Below are 19,346 nucleotides of genomic sequence, written 5' to 3'. Positions count from 1 at the left end.
TAGATGTCAGAGCTCTACCTCTGATGGAGATGTAGACATGGGCTCAGGATTATGTGACTGCTGCTTGTGCTGTGAATGTGCTGCTAATGTAAAACTTGCTTTTGTGGGAGCTGGACAAAAACTAATGGTGTTTTTGAGGAATCTTTTGCACGGCACTACTTCTTTTGATAATGCTGAGGATCCCCTGGGACTGCAGCTGAATACACTGGATGGTTGGATATAACCTTATTAATATTTGAGCAAAATGAAACTTGTAACAAAACTTGATCAAATTCTTGTAATTTCAGAAAATGTAATTCAACTATGTAATGATCAAAACCTTCCAACACTGAGAAGACTTGCAGCGTCAGAAAACTCCATGGTACAACAAACTGCAGCAGATTTTTTTTTACATCTTAGTAACCATCGTGAGTAACAACTTATTATCATTATGCAGATATTGTATTATGTATGTATTATCTCATCTCTATCAGTAACTATTACAAACACGTTTGACACAATGAAATGATGTAACCTTTTCTGCATGGACATTGGCAGGAATATATTGTTTTCCTTTTAGCAAGTGTGACCGGTTCTATGCAAATGGCCAACGGCGGTTTTAGTCTTGTTCAAAAAATAAATAAATACTTGGCCGTAGTATGAGTAGTAGTAGTAGGAAGTGTAGTAGAAGATGTGTCTTTTGTTGAACTATAGCTCATGTTTTTTTTTTACCAACCCCAAAAATATATTTTTACTTTTTATTTTTTATCTGGAACCAGTCCAATTGAATTGTTGATGTCTATTGTCTGCATTATTTATTAAGATATATGAATTCAAGAAATGTCAGCCATTTGCTTTAACTATATTTGAATGAACGCTGTTGAAGTGAAATCAACTTTACCGGATCCTTTCTTGAGGCCTGTCGTCACATTACTATATTCATCTGACCTGAAAGTGCAGGAGACAGCCTCCCTCTCCCTAGTCAACTTTTTACTTAAAGACACCAGTAAGAATGACTCATGCATTGTCTTTGTATAATAGTATGGTCAGTTTGACCTGTTTTTTATGACAAATAATATAATTCATACTGTGCCTTGCTTATGTTTTAGTTTGTATTGACACAGTGGTTCAGATGAAGATTTTGGAGCCACTGATAGAGCTGTTCAAATCTGGCGATGTCGTGGCCCAGAGTAACTCCTGTGCATGCATAATTATGCTCTCCTCTTCAGGTGAGTATTAACAATACATGGACATAGTCCAGCATCCAGTGTTAGCCCAGCCTAAGAAATATGCAAGATAGGGAGTGAATAATGTTATCATTCTGTTCTGCTGCAGAGTCAAATGCAAATACTATCATTCATGATGGGATCATCCCACTATTGGCTTTAGCAAAATCCTACGATCCACAAGTTCAGCAGGATGCAGCCTGGGCCTTGTTACAACTTTCACAGTCGGGTGAGTCCACTACTGTAGATACTACACTGACCATTACAGTTAACATTCATTACAAAATTACAAAATGTACATTTGATGAAGAAGAAACACTGCAAGGATTACTGACAAAATCCATACCAAAACTTCAACTTCAAATATATTGTTGAATGACAACTGCAAATTGTACTTTTTTTGAATTTGGGAACAGTTCTGTATTTATTTACTGCTCTTTTGCAACCATCTTTATTCAGAGGCTTCCATCAAACTGTTGTGTCGATGCGGGGCTCTCCCAGTCCTGGTTCTTCTGCTGCAGTCCTCTAACTCACAGCTGCAGTTTCTCAGCTGTGCTGCTCTGTGTAACATTGCTTCTGTACTGGAGCTACAACCAGCACTGTTAAATGCATGTGGCCACTATTTAATTCGATCTCTAACAAATCTAATGTCTTCTACAGTTACTAAGGTATGAATAAATCATTTTATCATTTCTGTATTATTTTGTGTACTTATTTCTCCCTCAAAAAACAAAACAAAACCACCAATACTTGTACTTGTTTTGTTTTTCAGACTGCAGCAAAAGCATGTAAATGTCTCCAACTTCTTTCCAACTGTGGTAAATAAGACATATAACATATCATTATTTTGATTGTTAATATAAGAATACAGGTGATTAAACAGTTTCCTTTTTCAGAGCATTTCCAGGTCCAGTTGATGGAGCTCGACTGGTTTTTGCCATTGAAAACTCTGTTGAGAACTTCTAGTCTAATTTACATTGAGCCAGCCTTAACACTGCTGTGCACGCTGTCTGCACATGCACCGAACAAAGTATGTTTGAACACATCTGTATCGTCCTGGAAACAGAGGCTAATGGACATGCTTGCTCGTAGGATGTGTTGGTGGATGAAGGATTCCTGGAATTGATTGGTCAACTTTGTCATGGTCAAAACTCCTGTCCCTCAATTGTGATGCAAAGCTCTGTTATCATCTCCAATTTGATCAACTCCAACTTTGGCCCAGAGGTAAAACAAACCAGCGGTAGACAATTAAGTCGTTTTTGTATCAGTACGAATAAAGTTGTAGCAAAATAAATAAAGTAAAATTATGTAGTATGTTTATATTCTTTCTACTGACTAAAAAATATGGCAAATTATGTATATTAGTTGCTTATAAGCTACTTATTGTATTATAGGCTGTGAAAGACACCGTGTGCGTATTTGGACTCTTGAAGGTCCTTGAAAACCAAACGCTGACTGACGAGGCCTTGATCCAAGTCAATTCTTGTTTACTGCAGCTCATTGACATAGGTAAGTTTACAGATACAATTTGTTTTAGAATAGCTCCAATAACACAATTTGACATATATTCTCTTTTAGATTCTTTAAGATCCCATGTGGTTGCACAAGTGGGTTCAGAGCATGTGACGAGGCTGGTGAATTTATCTGGACAAAGAAGAAATCCTTTGTTATCCTACACATGTGCTGCTATTTTAAGTAAACTAGAACAGACAGGTGAAGGTTTGGAAAAGCTTCCCTTGTTGACCAGATTAGTTTGAGAAACGTTTGAACACCACATGTTTTAAGAAAAGTTTGAACACCAAATAATGACGGTTCAGTTTACAAAGTTTGCTTCGCGTTCGTGCAAAGCAGAAGCAATTGGTGATGCTCTTCAAACGCAGTGGTTAGTATCTAAAAGGCCCAAGGGAGGAGAGTTGGGACGTGTTGGGCTGAGGAGCCTGGTCAACCCAAATGTGACCACAACCTACTTTACAAACGACAACCACATTGCAGATATTGTAAGCAAAAGAGACGGTTTATATTGCATTTTATTTAATACTTTCTACAGCAAGTAGTGAAAAATAAGCTTGGTTACATATTAATGACTTCATATTTAAATAAACTGTCAAACCCAGCTTTTTGCCCCGACAAATGACTTCATATCAAACCTACAGTGCAATAAACGCTTTGAACTTTGCCTGGTCTAAGTTACGTCGAGCACAACTGAAGCACAGTCCTGAAACAAAGCTTTGAAATAGCAATTGCTAAGTTAACGTAAAGCTATACAATTTAAATAAGCAATACTAGAATGTCTAGTGCAGATAGTAGCTAAAGCTTTTCTTATTCCACAACACTGGGAAGGAAAAGTGTTTATCCAGCAAGAAATACAATATCAGGAATCAGCAAAACTTATATGGCTGACATTTTGTGATTGTTACAGCAGCTATTCTTTGCTTTTCAATGATTTCAAAGAAAAACACCAATACAGAGCCTTTGCAAATACCCAGTGCAATCTGTTACCTTACGGGTTTGTTCACAAAAACATGGTGCAAGGAAATGGTGAAGGACAGAGAAGTAGCCAGATGCTGCGTTCCTAGTTAGAGGCATAGCAGGGACATTTCATGCTCCTGAAGGGGCCTGGAGGCAGCAAACATGGCTCCACGGCAGTGATTCAGCAGCAGCACTGAGCCCTGCAGGTGCTCAGATGACTTCTGAAACAACAATAGAAAGAGAGGGCATAGGTATTTTACAGGTTTATCATATATTGAAAAGCCAGAATAAAAAATGTTAGAAAACCATCAGCTTAACACTACCACTAGCTTGGTGGTTTGGACTGGTCTATTTCAAACCCAAAGCATGAATATTGCATTGATGGCACACATCTGCGCCTGACCTGCTCGCTGCTGGCTCTGTATCTCGTCCAGTCCTGTGAGTGTTCGCAGAGATCGCCGTTCCTTAAAGGCTACAACAGGAACCACCTCCTCGTCGCTGTTGAGGCCCAGGGTGGAGGGTTTAGTCACGACTTTCACAGCCTTCTCGATGGTGATGGTGCTGCTGCTCAGAGGCTGAGCATTCTCCTTCGGCTGAGCTGAGATCCTCACTGATACTGGCTTTGGGAACAAAAAAGAAAGGGGCTTTCAAATTATTACAATGGAAACGCATACAATGTCTTGCCTTTTATCAAATTATTTGTCAACATAATGTAGAAAAGAAGAGCAAATTGTTGTAGATGGTGGACTTAATTTGGCCATAATACAACATAAAGGGAGACAATACAAATGATAGGGAGACAGTCCTGTTACATGTTGGCCATTTCAGGATTGCACAACATCTGAAACACACACACACACACACACACACATATATTTATATATATATATATATATATATATATATATATATATATATATATATATATATATATATATATATATATATATATATATATATATATATATGACTTTTATAATGAAGTATAATAACATTAAGTGTAACTTTTACGATATCAGAAAATATTAGGCAATGTTGGTGGTGGATCATAAGACCCCAGCGGCAATTTATGGTTCTTCCGAAAAAAAAGTTTTACCGCAACTGGAGAATCCGTTCTCCTTGTTCTCCGCATGATCTCCTCCAGCCTCTATAAACCAAAACGCAGAATTTAGGTGGATAAGGCAAAAATGACGACAAAGATTTTTCCTCCGAATCAATTAAGACAGGGATGTCAAAACTACGGCCCGGGGGCCAAATGTGGCCCTCAGACCAATTGTTTTTGGCCCTCCAGCTTCCTGCTAAGTTGGTCCAAACAACACAAAGAAAAAAAAACTGGAAAAAGTCTTAATGTGTTGTATTAGGTGTATTAAATGTGTGGAGGCTCATTGAAACAATGTCAAATGCAAAATTTCAAAAGATTCGACATTGTCAGGTTGTTTGTGGCCCTCTGCTCCGTATAAGTTTCAAAATGCAGCCCTCTGTGAAAAAAGTTTGGACACCCCTGAATCAGCTGCACTTCTGATCAAAGTCTGTCTGGCTGTTGAAGTTAAAGCTCTGAGTGTTGCATAAGGAGCCAGAGGTCATAATGTTTTGCTTTATCAGTGTTAAACATCTTACCTTCTTCCTTTCCTGCCGTTCCACCTCCTCTTTCTGTGCTAGCAGTTCTCTCTCCTGTTTAAGCTGCTCGGCTTTGGCTCTTTCCTTGGCTTGTTCTTCTAGTCGCTGTGAGACACACAAAATATGCATGACTTAGTACAACATATGACTTCCCTCAAGCCATAAGCTGTATTTATTTATGTTCTGTCGTGTGGCAACCGAACAAAGTATTTCGGTCTGTGGTGAAAGGTTAATTCAAATAATATCACTATGTCCATTGCAAAACATTTACAAAATTATATCAAAATTATGTATTGTTTTTTCATATTAATTTAAAGGTGCACTATGTATGTGCAATTACTGTGAAATTCATGTGCAATCTATGTGCTGTCGTGACACATATTCATGTGCAATTACTGTCGGGATCACATGCAATGGTATTTATTTATTTGTCTATGGTAGTTTTTATTTATTTATAGGAGATCTTCTACTGAAAGTGTTTTTCAGACTTCCTATAAGTGATCTGTTCTTGTGGATCTACCTCTGTATCTTCCTGCGTTGCACCAATGAAATTTCCCCATGTGGGACAATAAAGGAATATCTTATCTTATCTTATCTTATCTGTAACCTTCTGGTGGGACATCTGCACATGCTTGGAGATGTCCTTTTTTATACTGGAATGGTCCATGTGAGCGAGCTTTTATAAGATAAGATAAGATAATCCTTTATTATCCACACATGGGGAAATTTCATTGTTGCAACAAGAAATTGATCCATAAAGATGCAACTCCAGCACTTAGTGGACCCTCAAACAGAAAAGTTACATACTGCACCTTTATAGTGTAAGGGTTAACCAGCTAATATTATTGTAAAACATGGAGAGGACAAAACTAAATGTTCAGTTCAGAAAAAAGTATAAATCCTCAAAGTGGCAGTAACATATAACAGCATAAAAAACACACACAAAGAATGCTGTACTATGAGGTTTGTTGTAATCACATTTTTTTTATTGCAACCCAGGCATTGAGCATAAAACCTAAATCAATATGTGAATTACTACTACTCATAGGTATATATTGATTTTCTCTATCTATGCGGGTCCATATGAAAACCTGCTGTTTGTACGATGTAAACACACTTAGATGTCCAGCCGTGGCAGATGTGTGTGTTTGACCTGTTTCTGCAGCAGCTGTGCCTCTCTTTGCGCCTGAGCTCTCTCCTCCTCTGCTTCCCTCTGCTCCTCCTCCTCTCTTCTCCTCTTCTCCTCGATGAGACGCTGGGCTTCGGTCTGCTGGTGCGGTCGCTCCTCTGCCCTCCTGTGCTCCAAATCCTCACGGTTTCTCCTGAACAGACAGCAACATTTTACAATTCCATCCAGCTAGTTTAAAGCAGTACACTGGGTTAATCCCTTGTAAGGGAAATTCATTCTCTGCATTTGAGCCATCCGTCAATGCCGCTGAGGAGTGGAGGAGGAAACCCACCCAGCCACGGCGAGAAACATGCAAAACCCGTGCCCCTTTTTGCTGTGAAAGGCGGGTGACAGCCACACAGCCACCACGCCTCTGCACATAGCACAAAGCAGCTAACCATTCCTTCTCCTCCGTCTGCAGCCTCTCCTGTTCCTCTCGTTTTCTTTGGAGTCGAGCCGCTCTCCTCTTCTCAGCCAGGACTCGAGCTGCTTCCTCTGGGTCTGTTGTCCCGGCCAAGGGCTTCGACCCGATCTCTGGGAGCTGTCGAACTGGACAGGGAGGCATCTGTGTGGGACCTAAACAAGAAATATACTGTATTCTATCCACTGACACATAGTTGTAAAGAACCTTTCAACAATTGGTTGATTTTTACAAGTTTAGGTCTATTTTGAATTGTTATTTATCTTAATTTTCATGTTCTTTGCGCTGTAATATGGTGATTTCTCCATTGTGGGACATATAAAGCTACTCTTATCAACTGTTATGCTTGCCACACACTTATTCATTCACATACATTGCCACATTGTCTTATTTAGGCCCCATTTATTCCTGCCAAATTCTCTGCTGAACCACACGGCGCTTTTGTCCAGTTCCTTACTTCCATCTCCGTCTGTTCTGCTGGTCTCTTGGCTCTCTAAGATGGCGGACAGGTTGGAGTGAAGAGCCTCAGGTGGATAGTCTTCACATATTTTCACAGTGTGTCCTTCACCAGACGTCCTGACATTCCTGATAGTCCTGACAGGCCGGGTGTTACCGGGAGAGGGGGGTTCCAGGCCTGCACCCACCTCCTCCTCTGGGACAGGCGGGAGCTCGGGTGGCTGCGGCGCTGAGTGTCGGCGAATTGATTTCCTGGGAGAGCTGTCAACCCAAAAAGAGATAAGGATGACCCAGTTGTCATAATACTATTCTACTGTACTCTATATGAATGGTTCACCGCAAATTGATTCAATATCTGTGTTATTATCTGGGAGAAAACTATCTATTATCTATTGTCCCAACTAACATGTACGGTGTGCTTTTTAAATATATTGCACTCAAGGTTAAATGGACAAATGTGGATTCAGTGCCTCTAGTTGTCATTAACAAGGGGGACAACATTTTACATACCGCTCTGGTGAGGGAGACGCTGTCCTACTTTCTTTCTGTGAGGTTGTTTTTGGACTGGGTTTGGCTCCAGGAAATGTGGCATTTAATGAATGGTACTTGTTCTTCTTATTAAAATTGTCCACCTTGACAGCTTTAATCTGAAACAAACATAACGGCAGTCAACACACAAAAAATGTAATTGGCTAAAATGCTTTATAAATCAAAGAAAACATGTATCATGAAATCAATTCAAGTTTTTATCCTCGTCGAAAGTGTTCCCTCATCTTTAGTTTACTCAAAGTTGTATTTTGATCGATCCCTGCATGTTTGAGTAAGACTGTATTGTCCTACAACTGAGACCTGGGTGCTCAGAAATCCCTGTTTTCACCTACCCCCTATCCTCACCTACATCCCTTAGCACTTAGTTGTGATTATTTGAAAAAATAAGACATCGAGTAACTTGCAGGATTCTAAAATGTTGCAAAAAATATTATCAAAGATACAAATATGTAAATTTAAATCCACTATTTCTTACAGGGGAAAAAGTGACTATTCTGCCGGTTTGAACAGAAAGTTAATGAACTTGATTACACCGCTGTTTTGTGGTTTACAATGAATAAAATGTAACCATGATCTAGTAGTAAATTATAGTCCAATTGCTACTTTGACATTTCTTACAGTTAAAACCTTACATTCATACATATTTTTTAAAACACGTGTTGTAATATGGCTGTTTAGGACCCACCTGTGCCACAGTGGTGCTCCTGGTCTGGAGCTTCTTGGGTCCCGGGGAGGCAGCGAGTCTGGGCTGGGGTTTGAGAGGGGTGGAGGTGGTGGAGGTGGTGGAGTGATATGAAACTGCACGACGACAAACATGGACAACTGAACACAAATGTTTTAAATATTCATGAGAATAATGAGTCATTTGTGCAAGCAGAGGACAGTGGAATGAGAATGGAAATGGATGCAGAAGAAGAAGAAGAAGAAGCGTTCATTTGTTAGTAGGTTTGGTATTAAATTGTGATCTTTAGGGAAGGTAACCAGTGCTCAAGGCCCAGTGATGGACCAGAGTGAATTTAGGCTAACTTAGACTAATTTAGGTCCAAACTAAACACACATTCAAGTCATTCAGAAGTACATGCACCTTTTTGTACCGGCTGAGCAACACATTGCAACTGAAACTATTACATGTATGATATTTGTAATTGAATAGGGTTTGTAGTACTTGGTCAACGCTCGGAATTCATTGTTTGTGTTAATGTACAATGTCAAGGTCATGTATCCATCTATTACTTCATAAATAATGTTTGACTTTGAACTGGGTGAAATAAATAGATCAAACAGATGTGGATATATCAATGTTATACATACGTGACTAAATGTGATTGGACTGTAAACCCTAACCAACCACTAAAGAGCTGAAATATCACCTTATACTGAGGATGTGGGAAGTGCCAACAAATAATATCATGATTTGTGTGGGGCCAGATCACAATTTAGATTTTGTCACAATTCCTGCACACTTAGAACATTTATATTACATTCAAGAGCTAAATAAAGTTGTGGTTTTCTTAAAGTTCACGCTTCCATGTGATTGGTTAAATCCAGCTGTCACTCACCAATAGGGGGTGTTTGTGTTTGAGCTTTAGAGCTACATTTTTGTAAAATTGCGGAAAAAAATAGTAGATCATCACAGGAATCAGGTCATGATTAGATCTTTTTTCTTGTCATGTTGCCCAGTCCTAATTTATAGTTGTTTTGTATTTTAGTTCTTTTTGTGCCGTTTGTTTTGTCTTTATTTTAGACAATATACTCCACCACCACTCAAAAGCAACTATAGCCATATTGTCCATTCTATTTATCTATTTAATATCTATTTATCTATTATCTATTTAATTCATAACTGAATTAAAAAACAGTCTAACTTCTGAAGTAAATACCTTGCTCCCCAGTTGCTCCCTGGCAGCCCGCGCTCCTGCTGCGGCTCAGATAGGAGCATGTGGGGGTGAGCAGGCGCCTGACCAGGTTCTTCTCCCACGTCGTCAGCGGTCTGCGACGTGGAACTGGTGCATTGATTAGTGTAAAGATTTCAGCGCAAGCATCGACAGACAGGCCAGAAGTTGAAGATAGTGTTAGTCACGGATTAGGACGGATGAGATAAAAGCAGAGATAGGAAGAAGACACACAACTTTACCATTGGATTTGGTTGTTTTTCGTCCTCTGTTTTGGCTGTTCTGTTGGGCCCTTCGGCTCTTCTCCAGTGTCTTGCGAACTGCAGATTCATATCGCTCCTTAAATTTGGAGAACAGACTTAAGTGTTTTTTCCACATTGGTCACTGCAGCCATGAGGCCTCAGCAATAATCACTAAAAATGAATCAGATCTATTTGATTTGAGCTCACTTTCTCCTCCTGCAGCCACTGTTTGCGCTTCTCCTCCACAGCGGCTCTTCTCCTCTCCTCACGGTGGCGCTGTTCCAGGAGCCTTTCCTTGCGCTCCTGCAGCTGCTGTTCATGGTATTGTTTGGCCCTTTGCTCTCGCTCCAATCGGTTCTGCTCCCGAGACACTGTGGACAGATCAAGACACGTCCTGAACGTTATGCAATACACAGTTTATTCAACGTATTTATTCACAAACATTTCTCCATCTGCCTCATAATATTCAGGTTTATACTGAAGGACGTTTCTGTTCATCTGCAGTTTTGACTGGCAAAACGAGTACTGCAACTTATGAGATCAATTTAACCTTGACTAAATCTATAATATCTCTTAATTTAGAACAATTGTCCAACATTTTATTCTAATTATGTACAATAAAAAGGATAAAGGCTTATTCAATACATCTACGTCATGCACAGTACTAAATTGAATTAGAATATTCCAAACCACATTATAAAATGTCCTACCAAACAGTAAATGTACTCATCTAAAAACAAAAAGACAAAGTTAGGACATTTTTCTCATAATAATCTACTGATACTGATAAATTATAATTTTTTCCCCTTATAATTGTTTACCTAGGATCTTCTGCTGCTCCTCTCTTCTTTCTCGTGCTGCTTTGAGCCTTTCATCAATATTTTGTCCATTTTGACCTAGATAGAAAACACTTTTAAGGTTAAATGACACACACTTGTACATTTTCAGAAGCAATCAAAAGTCTGAGTTTTCCAGCATTTCGACTGTCGTAACAAACACAATTTACTCTGATATTAATTCAAAGAAAGATAATTAGACAAAAATTAAAAATTAAGAAAAAAATAAGAAAAAAATAAAAATAGGCTTACTATGTACACAAATTTACAGTTGAATTTACATATGTAGTGCAGAAAGTGAACAGTGCTGTGCGTAAATGATTAAATTGTGGTTAAAGTGACAGTGTTTAAGAAGTATTCATGAGTCCAACGACATCGTCAAATTCTGATGCTAAAAAGTACATTATTTGTTGTTATATAAATGAGTTGTGTAATATATTATTCATATTTGCAGCATAATCTTCGCTCTCAAACCAACAGAAACAGTGTGACGGTCCTTTAGGCCTGTAACACACGTTTAACTGCATAAGTTAAACAATCTGATGATTCTGTTTATGTTTCAACCAGTGTCCTTTTTACAAGAGTGTTTTAAGTGTTGTTCACAAAGTTAGATTCAGAACTGTTATACCACTGATGTGAATAGTATTGCAATGTGTGCCATGGTTTTGCCAGATTTATGACAAATTTCAGAAAATGTGCCAAAGCAATTGAAAAAAACCCGCAAGTCTGTATAAATGCAGAAGTGTTGCAAACCTGTAATAGACCGTGGACTGGCTGTGATCTGCTCACTCTTGTTGACAAGACAAGGCGCTTTCTGTGGACTGGATTTCACATAAACCCCGTTTTCTACGAAGGAAAATGAAAATCATGTTCAGCCCTATTATATATGCACTGAATAAGCAAAAACAGTAGACATCTTTCACCCAGACGGTGGTTATCTTAAGCTTTGGAATAGCTTTAGGCGAATGTGTAACTGAAAGGGCTATTATACAGAATCAGCATGTCAGAGGCAGAGAGAACGAGCGAGCACCTGACCAATGATCTTCAGCACTATTTTAGCGTCAAGAGTAATTTGCACATGGAAAAGAATCACATGGACTCGCTCCTTAAGGCTTTCACACAAGGACATTGCTCATGTCACAATCTCAGTCTATAGTTCCATCATGATTAACAAGACGAGCATTGCTCTGCTCGTCTTTAACAATGAGTTTGATTAGTGGCAAATGTAGTTTATTGTGCATTAATGTTCTCAGGAGCTTCTGCACCGAGCGGCATTAGCTACTCTTCCTTTTCAAATATCTCAAATATGATTCATATTCATTTGAATGAAAGTCATTAGCAAATGTTCATAATTAACAATAATTAAAATACAAATAATGACCTTGTACCCTAATATCAACAAGCTTGCTATTAGCGTTCAGTTTGAATATAGTTTCAAGAACTGCAATAATCACACTTTATTCGTCTTGTATCAGAGGGATTAAAACATCTGGAGATTAGAAAAAAGTGTCAAAGTGTAAAAGAGTTTATGTTCATATTTTGGGAGGATTCTCTCTCAGAGCACCCCTCAGTGGGGGAACATTTGGGGGTTACAGTACTTAAATTGGTGTTCAAGAGAGCTCCTCACTCCCCTCGGGCTAAATAAAGTCTGAGAAAAGTCGTATTTATTTTTACTTCTGCCACTTCAGCAACACAACTGAACACACTGCCTACTACATTGTTCTACTACGGTACATTTATTGTGGATGATTTTGTTTAAGGTTCATGTATCATGTTACTTTATTAGGACTCCACATGATAGTTTTTCAAACTTAACTTGACAGTTATGTCATCTGATTGATTTGAAGATAGGCTATAGGCCAACAGAACAATTATCTCATTATAACAAAATAAATTCTTCAGTTATTTTATGTAGAAAACAATGCAATTGGGATATATTCTATTCTACATCGAGGGTCAATTTGCAAGTTGCCTGTTTATGTCAAGTAATAAGTTCAGTGTTAACATCTGGTATAAAAAATACACAATCATTTGGTTGAGCTCTTATAACTCAAATGAAGTCACTTATATGTCCTAGAGCTACATCAGAATGTTGTGGTTGTATCCAATTTGTGTTCAGGTTAGACATGGTTTATTGTCCTAGATTTAGTCCTTGTTCCTTGTTTGGTTCTGTCCAAGTTCTATTAATCCTGGATAATATTACTCTCATAGTCTTATGACATATCCTTACACGCATCCACATTTGACACATTCATATAAAATCAATGAAAGCTGCTATACTGTTGTCATATCAATAGCCACATAGAAAACCACACAGAAAATTAAATTCAAGCATGTTCTGAACACTAACATCTAATGAAGATCAGTCCCTCTACTGTATTTAAGTCCTACGTCATGAGATGATCCATTGTATATGTTCTAGCACCAACGTTACAAATCAGGCTAATGCTCAGATGAAAACCTCACCTTTGGCTGTGTGACGAGGACCAGCCTTCCTCTGCTTCTCGATGGTGCGTGCGGAGAGCGGTCCCTGCGATGGAGGAACTGCACTCTTCTTCTGCACAGCCATGCTAAAGCAGGCTGCTATGATGCTATGAGGCAGGAGTACTGATGCTCGCAGTCCTAACTCACCCCCTCCCTGCCTCTCTTTTCTCTCTCCTCCTCCTCCTCCTCCTCCTCCTCGTCACTCTCCTCCTCCTGGCTTGAAATGCTATTTTGAGATGCCTTGGGGGGTTCAGATTGAATGGAGATCTGTCCTTTGCATCGGCGGACTATCCATCGGATTACAAAACCAAAGCCAGAAATAATCATTAAACATGGTGTTCATTTAAAAAGTATTGGCTTGCTTGATGTCTACTTTAAATTCCTCTTTAAAAAATATTGAGCCACTAGCGCATAGAGGAATAACATAAAACTGTAGTGTTCATATCTGCATGTATCTAGTGCATAATATCACCTTTACATGATCTCATTCATTCTATTGGCTCATGATCAATGGGTGAATTCTATCCTAAATCCTTAACATGTATGTAACAGCAATGGCCACTAGAGGGAAGCATTTATTAATTCACTGAACCTATTAGGAGACGTGTAATGTTTAAACTATTATGAACTTAACAACGTCTTAACATCTAAATCCAGTTTGATGCTCTGCAATATACAAGAGGAAGCCCATTATATTTTTTACAAAGTTAACGTTGACCCTCATTGTATACCGTACCTCTTTCTCTACTGCCTCTTCACAAACGACGCGAGGGTTACGTTACAGCCAATGTAGTATTTCAGATACACCACCAGGAGGCAGTGTGCAAACTTCTGGACCTGTTTCCCAACCTACTCCGACCACTACCCTAGCCAGGTACCATGGATGCAGCATGGTAACCCTTAACTCGTGACCTTGACAAATGAATGATTCGGATTCTGTTTCTAAATCATTTACATTTTCTTGTTTTAATGGTATTAAAATAAAAAATCATAAAAAACAAACAAACAAAAATGTTTCTATCTTCAATTAGCATTTAAATGTCCCCATATCCCTGTAAATACGATTTAGAGTACTATGTGTTTATTTATTTAGTAGCAACATGCCAGGGGATTCTGAGTTATAAATATCTCTCCAGCAGGAGAACAAAGACCGTGTGTGTGCATATGATGTGTGGTTCTCCTTTAGTGACATTTATTTACCCTTTGGTTTTTCACTTCGCTCTAGGACAACTGCTGGTTATAATCTGTTAATGATGAATCTTCTATTTTTATTTACAGATAAATTAAGATAACTGTATTTGATTGGGTTTGTTTATCATTTTCTGAACATGAATCACACTTGACTGTTCCACTGCCCAGAGGCTTAGGTGGCAGCACTAGAAGCAGCAGTAGGCTATCATTTGTTTTGCACTGCATGTTTTCAATAGTTCTTTTTTTAATATATCCTTTCTGTCAATAATTTCTTCATTAATTCCTAAAAAACACCAAAAAACCAAAACAAAAGCTATTTCAAATGTGTGTAAAACTTGGTGATGATCCTCAGCCTTAAAAGAAGCTCATATCACATCAGAGGTTTGTCTGGCCAGTAGACCTAGAAACTTCAACACTTGGTCATGTTTACAGTTAGACTAGATCTAAATATAATACTACTGCACTCATTCAATAGGCTGCTTCAGGAGAAGCTTTGCAAATGCATGTGGATCTTAATATTATGCCTGAACCTTTCTGTGATCAACAAAGAAGAAGAAGCCGGCGATGTAGCAGATTACACCAGAGCTATTTCTTTCTTTCTTTTTAAACTACAATGTATCAATCATTTGGACAATCATCCTTCTCTTTTAAGAGCGGTAAACTCTGGAATTCATTACCCCCTGAAATAAAGTGCATCACGGAAGCAAATATGTTCACCTCCAGACTGAAGGGCTGAAAGAAAATCAAAAGTGTCCCCACCTGTAAGTGTTGTGAATGTGTATGAGTGACGTGCATGAGTGAAGAAGAATGAGTTGTGTAGATGTGTATATTTATCACTGATTTGTTTGAATGGAAATGTGTTTTAATGCCTTTTATATCTGTGGGGGGATTTAGAAAAGCCCAACCAGGGACAGAAGTTGAAAATTAGCTCTGGCTATAAACTTTGAGTGCATCACATCGGCTGCAAGCTTTGTTTGTAGCTATGTATGATTGCATTGTCCCTGTCAAATAAATAAATAAATAAATCATTTAGAAGTTTCTGAGGGGTACCATCCACATACAATTACCATACTTCTTTTATTTTATTAGTAAATTCTTAACTTTTACATGCCTTTTTTGATTTGATACACTTTGTTATTAATATTGTTCATTAGAGTATATTTTATGTTGTAACAAGTTCCTATGTTTGTTAATTTTGTTGACTGACAATGGCAATAAACATTTTCTGATTCTGATTCTCTGAACATTTTGAAATGGTGAAGCATCCACCAGAGGGTGATAGAGTATCAGGACATAACTGTTCCACTACATACAAGGTAAAGATCCAAAAGTGAAGTTGTATCTAACGATTTTTCCTCAAATAATAGTGTACAAATAATAAGTAAACACAATAGCCTAATACAGTAGTTATCTGACATTATGTTACAAATGCCATATGAAATACCAAGGCCCATTTTGTCATTAACACATTTGCACCGTAGACATTTAATTAAAAATGAAATACAATTCAAATACAAAGAAAGAAATACTGACATTGTGATACAGTAAATAGTGTTGGTTGCTTATGTAAGTTTATTCTATTTTCTGTCTTACATTCCAACACAACAGGTATGCATTACATTGCAACTGATTTATTGATTTTAATATTGACAAAGTTGTACAACATTCTTTTGTGCTCTTTCCTCTCATAGCAGGACAGATGTGTTTAGTAACTGCCGTGCCCCTCATTGTGGCGGGACGGTTGGCTGTGGGCCCATGATGCCGTCCAGCCACGCGGTGTAGTGGGACACGATGGTGTAGATGCCTGGTTTTCTGAGCTGACCACACTTTATCCCTCCATTGGACACGATTCCCACCACTACGCCTTTGAAGAGCAGAGGACCCCCAGAGTCGCCCTGCAAGAAAAACACAACAGGACAAAGGATAGTCACTTTTTTGGTCATTGATTGCTTACTTAATATTATCTAAGTGTTGCATTATAGTACCTCATTTTCAGTGTTGTAGGATTTTAAAGTGTATGTAATATGTGAAGTATGTAGTGCAGGACAGTTTGGCCTTGTGTGAGTCTCCAGGACTTAACCAGGACTTAACAAGGACTAAACCAGCACCAATTTAAGACTAAACCAGTGCCAAACCAGGACTAAATGTACTAAATCAGGGCTTAACTATATGGGTTTCAGTTTCCTGTTCAATGCAACATTTTGAGGACATTCTTTTTTTATTCTAAAGGTATAATATTGCATTCTGAAACCCATGGATATGTCTAATTTAGTATCAAACCAGGACTAAATCAAGACTGAAATGGTACCAGTCCAGGACTATGTGTATAGTCACACTTGTTATTTGGTCCTATGTGGACTTGATTTGATCATCCTGTTCGAGTCCTTTAGGTGAGTCCTGATATAGTCTAGGTACGGTGGGAAAGGCGGTTAGCGCTCTTGCCTCCCAAGAAGGAGATCATGGGTTCGATTCCCAGACCAACATCACATGATCTCTCTGGGTGGAGTCTGCATGTTCTCCCCGTGTTACCCGTGAATGAATGTGAGAGAGAATGATTGTCTGTAATGTCTCTGTGTTGGCCCTGCGACGAGCTGCCCACTGTCCAGGGTGTACCCTGCCTAAGGCCCGAAAGGGAACAAGCGGTAGAAAATGGATGGATGGATAGTCTAGGTATGATGTTGGGTTTAGTCCTTGTTCCAATTTTGATTTGGTAAATGTGCAAGTTTGAATAGAGCTTACTGAACCAAATCTGAGTTAAGCCAGAACTAAAACAGGACTAAACTGAAGCAGAACTGAACCAGGACTTGAAACTCACACCACATGTGTCTTCCTTCTGCTGGCGCCTGCTCCCTGGTTTGTTGTACACGTGGTGGGCACAGATCATGTTTCTGGTATATCTATTCCCAAAGTAGTCACTGCGGCCACAGAACATGGGGTCCACCACCTCCACCGTCAGCTCCTTCAGATTGACCGGTCTGGAGCCCAGATTATCAGTGGCTCCCCATCCCGCTGTGTCCACCTGCTCGTCTGTGGTGGGGTTTGTGCCACCAGAACGCAGGACCCGCACCACCTGGACTGCACTGGTAATGTTGACTGGGCGATCCAACTGGCAATAAGATAAATATATTTTCAGGCAGTTAGTATTACACTATAACATAAGTGGATCATCATCTTATATTTTGTTAATTTTAAAATTCAAAATTGATTTAAAACCACTTAGCAATAGAAGCAGATCCATTGCCAGCAGACTTGATAGTCATATAATAGTGGACAGTCATAGTGACAGTTTATATGAAGCATCCAATTGATTGTTGTTTTTATTTTGGAAAAGTGGCTACATGTGACATTTTAGAACCTTACATGTATCACTTGGAGTCTAAGTTTTTTAGAATAATCACACTTAAACCTCAGTTACAGGATAATACATGATTACTTAAACATGCAGAAATCAATCAAAATATAAGTTTGAATAAGATAATGAAGAAACACCTTCGTCACAAGATCAAAAGCTCATTAAAGTTGATTTTATCCCATTTAAAATATGTATACCGTCTATTCTATATAGCAGCTTTGACTCAATTTTGGTGTGGTTTATTTCTGATTACCGGTAGTCATGTTAGCCACATAAATGAAGCACATTTAAAATCACTCTTGTAAACATTTTGATATCCCAGAAACAATTTAATGGACCAAATTGAGAAATTAGATCATATATGCAGTATACTTTATTATTATACTATAAGAGCAGACCCAGAGAAAAAAAAAACAGATTGATTATTTTTCATCTTTTTAAACTTTACCTGACAAAAACACTTCTCTAAAAGCAGGAACAAGCCTTGTAAGCGGTCTCACCTTGATCAGAGCGATGTCGTTGTCATAGTTCTCTGCCCTGTAGGTGGGGTTTGTGTGGAGCTCCAAAATGTCAAACACTTGCTGAGTGTCCTCGGGCTCAGTCAGAGAATGCATTCCCAGCACCACTTTTCTGTTTCCAGCTCTGAAACAGGAACAAAAAAAGATTCTAATCAAATTTTCAATCAACATTTTAAATTATGAGCACCAATTTAAATGTTATCAATCATCATTTTATTTGTATTTAGACATACAAATGTGAGTTCAGTTTGTCCTAAGCAGACAAATGAGTGCAATGCGACACAGATTGGTAGATTGTTTGGGGGAAAATGACTCAGATGTTGGTGAGAGAGAGGCTGAAGTGGCTGATGGTTTTACTGCTGGACAGTGGCTTTGTCTTACCCTTGTGGGAAGCAGTGCACAGCAGTCATGACCCACTGCTCACCCACCAGGAAGCCCCCGCACTCGTGGCTTCTCTGCTCCCCGGCGACCAGCTGGATTGACGCCATGTACGGGCGAGAATGAGCCACGGCTTCACGGCCACCTATGACAGCCTCGCCTGAGAAACACCATCAATTATAACATTTACAATGAGCAATTATTTGACAAGATGACATTTTTTCCAGTCTTTATTTTGCCAAACTGTTTCCCAAACTGCTTTATAGATATATGTGTCTTTAGATTCTTTATTTAGATATGTATTTATATTGTTTACTTGAAAAAGAGCACATGCACAGCTGAATTACTTGAGTGATAAAGTAATAAAAAACAAAATGAAACAAATTTGCTGTGTTCTAAATTATAGTGCAATTTGAGAAAACAAAGGCATTAAAGTAATATGCTGTTTAAACTTACTCTGTGAAATGAGAGCAAAGATGCAAACTGCGACCGCCGCGATCATCCCTCCCTTAGACGCCATCACAACCGACTAACACAAAAACTGTAGTTGTGCCGTTTATGGACCTTG

At 38.7% G+C, this 19,346-nt stretch overlaps 3 protein-coding genes across 4 annotated transcripts; 1 reads left to right on the top strand and 2 right to left on the bottom strand.

The window, feature by feature from the left end:
* Nucleotides 1–6: 6 nt before the first annotated feature.
* On the top strand, nt 7–3,203 carry LOC140370598 (uncharacterized). Its single transcript, XM_072457783.1, has 11 exons — nt 7–212; nt 288–407; nt 866–985; nt 1,089–1,208; nt 1,315–1,434; nt 1,665–1,873; nt 1,978–2,023; nt 2,102–2,235; nt 2,298–2,429; nt 2,600–2,714; nt 2,784–3,203. The coding sequence occupies exons 1-11, from the start codon at nt 38–40 to the stop codon at nt 2,960–2,962; spliced, it is 1,470 nt and encodes a 489-aa protein (XP_072313884.1). The 5' UTR covers nt 7–37; the 3' UTR covers nt 2,963–3,203.
* map7a (microtubule-associated protein 7a) lies at nt 3,197–13,494 on the bottom strand. 2 transcript variants are annotated; one of them, XM_072457781.1, is made up of 15 exons: nt 13,322–13,494; nt 11,609–11,701; nt 10,841–10,915; nt 10,227–10,390; nt 10,020–10,116; nt 9,766–9,888; nt 8,571–8,707; nt 7,847–7,983; nt 7,338–7,597; nt 6,858–7,035; nt 6,445–6,613; nt 5,292–5,396; nt 4,771–4,821; nt 4,078–4,294; nt 3,197–3,895 (listed from the first exon to the last, which is right to left on the bottom strand). In XM_072457781.1, exons 1-15 carry the CDS (start codon nt 13,422–13,424, stop codon nt 3,885–3,887), a joined length of 1,920 nt encoding a protein of 639 aa, XP_072313882.1. In that variant the 5' UTR covers nt 13,425–13,494; the 3' UTR covers nt 3,197–3,884. The 2 variants fall into 2 exon arrangements, with proteins under 2 accessions (XP_072313882.1, XP_072313883.1); XM_072457782.1 differs by lacking the exon at nt 9,766–9,888 and having other exon boundaries at nt 8,571–8,683.
* Nucleotides 13,495–16,157: 2,663 nt separating this feature from the next.
* cfd (complement factor D (adipsin)) lies at nt 16,158–19,343 on the bottom strand. Its single transcript, XM_072457363.1, has 5 exons — nt 19,235–19,343; nt 18,782–18,938; nt 18,383–18,524; nt 17,346–17,636; nt 16,158–16,425 (listed from the first exon to the last, which is right to left on the bottom strand). Exons 1-5 carry the CDS (start codon nt 19,296–19,298, stop codon nt 16,255–16,257), a joined length of 825 nt encoding a protein of 274 aa, XP_072313464.1. The 5' UTR covers nt 19,299–19,343; the 3' UTR covers nt 16,158–16,254.
* Between the last annotated feature and the right edge of the window lie 3 nt (nt 19,344–19,346).

The sequence above is a fragment of the Eucyclogobius newberryi genome, unplaced genomic scaffold (genome assembly GCF_026437365.1).
Source record: "Eucyclogobius newberryi isolate DKJ021-1_F unplaced genomic scaffold, fEucNew1.0.hap1 SCAF_21, whole genome shotgun sequence".
In the NCBI taxonomy this organism is placed as follows: Eukaryota; Metazoa; Chordata; class Actinopteri; order Gobiiformes; family Gobiidae; genus Eucyclogobius; species Eucyclogobius newberryi.
The sequence above is the reverse complement of the archived record's forward strand: the minus strand, read 5'-3'. Positions and strand labels throughout refer to the sequence as shown.

What these genes read in the sequence shown, in the direction of transcription:
- LOC140370598 (XM_072457783.1), top strand. Translation starts at nt 38, where the DNA reads ATGGGCTCAGGATTATGTGACTGCTGCTTGTGCTGTGAATGTGCTGCT. An exon ending in CTTTTTACTTAAAGACACCA is followed by an intron (nt 986 to 1,088) that starts GTAAGAATGACT and finishes CTTATGTTTTAG; the next exon opens with TTTGTATTGACACAGTGGTT. An exon ending in AATTATGCTCTCCTCTTCAG is followed by an intron (nt 1,209 to 1,314) that starts GTGAGTATTAAC and finishes GTTCTGCTGCAG; the next exon opens with AGTCAAATGCAAATACTATC.
- cfd (XM_072457363.1), bottom strand. Translation starts at nt 19,298, where the DNA reads ATGGCGTCTAAGGGAGGGATGATCGCGGCGGTCGCAGTTTGCATCTTT. An exon ending in CTTTGCTCTCATTTCACAGA is followed by an intron (nt 18,939 to 19,234) that starts GTAAGTTTAAAC and finishes GGTGTTTCTCAG; the next exon opens with GCGAGGCTGTCATAGGTGGC. An exon ending in ACGACATCGCTCTGATCAAG is followed by an intron (nt 17,637 to 18,382) that starts GTGAGACCGCTT and finishes TCTTATTGCCAG; the next exon opens with TTGGATCGCCCAGTCAACAT.
- map7a (XM_072457781.1), bottom strand. Translation starts at nt 13,424, where the DNA reads ATGGCTGTGCAGAAGAAGAGTGCAGTTCCTCCATCGCAGGGACCGCTC. An exon ending in AACGGCAGGAAAGGAAGAAG is followed by an intron (nt 4,822 to 5,291) that starts GTAAGATGTTTA and finishes TTTGGTTTATAG; the next exon opens with AGGCTGGAGGAGATCATGCG. An exon ending in GAACGGATTCTCCAGTTGCG is followed by an intron (nt 4,295 to 4,770) that starts GTAAAACTTTTT and finishes TTGTTCCCAAAG; the next exon opens with CCAGTATCAGTGAGGATCTC.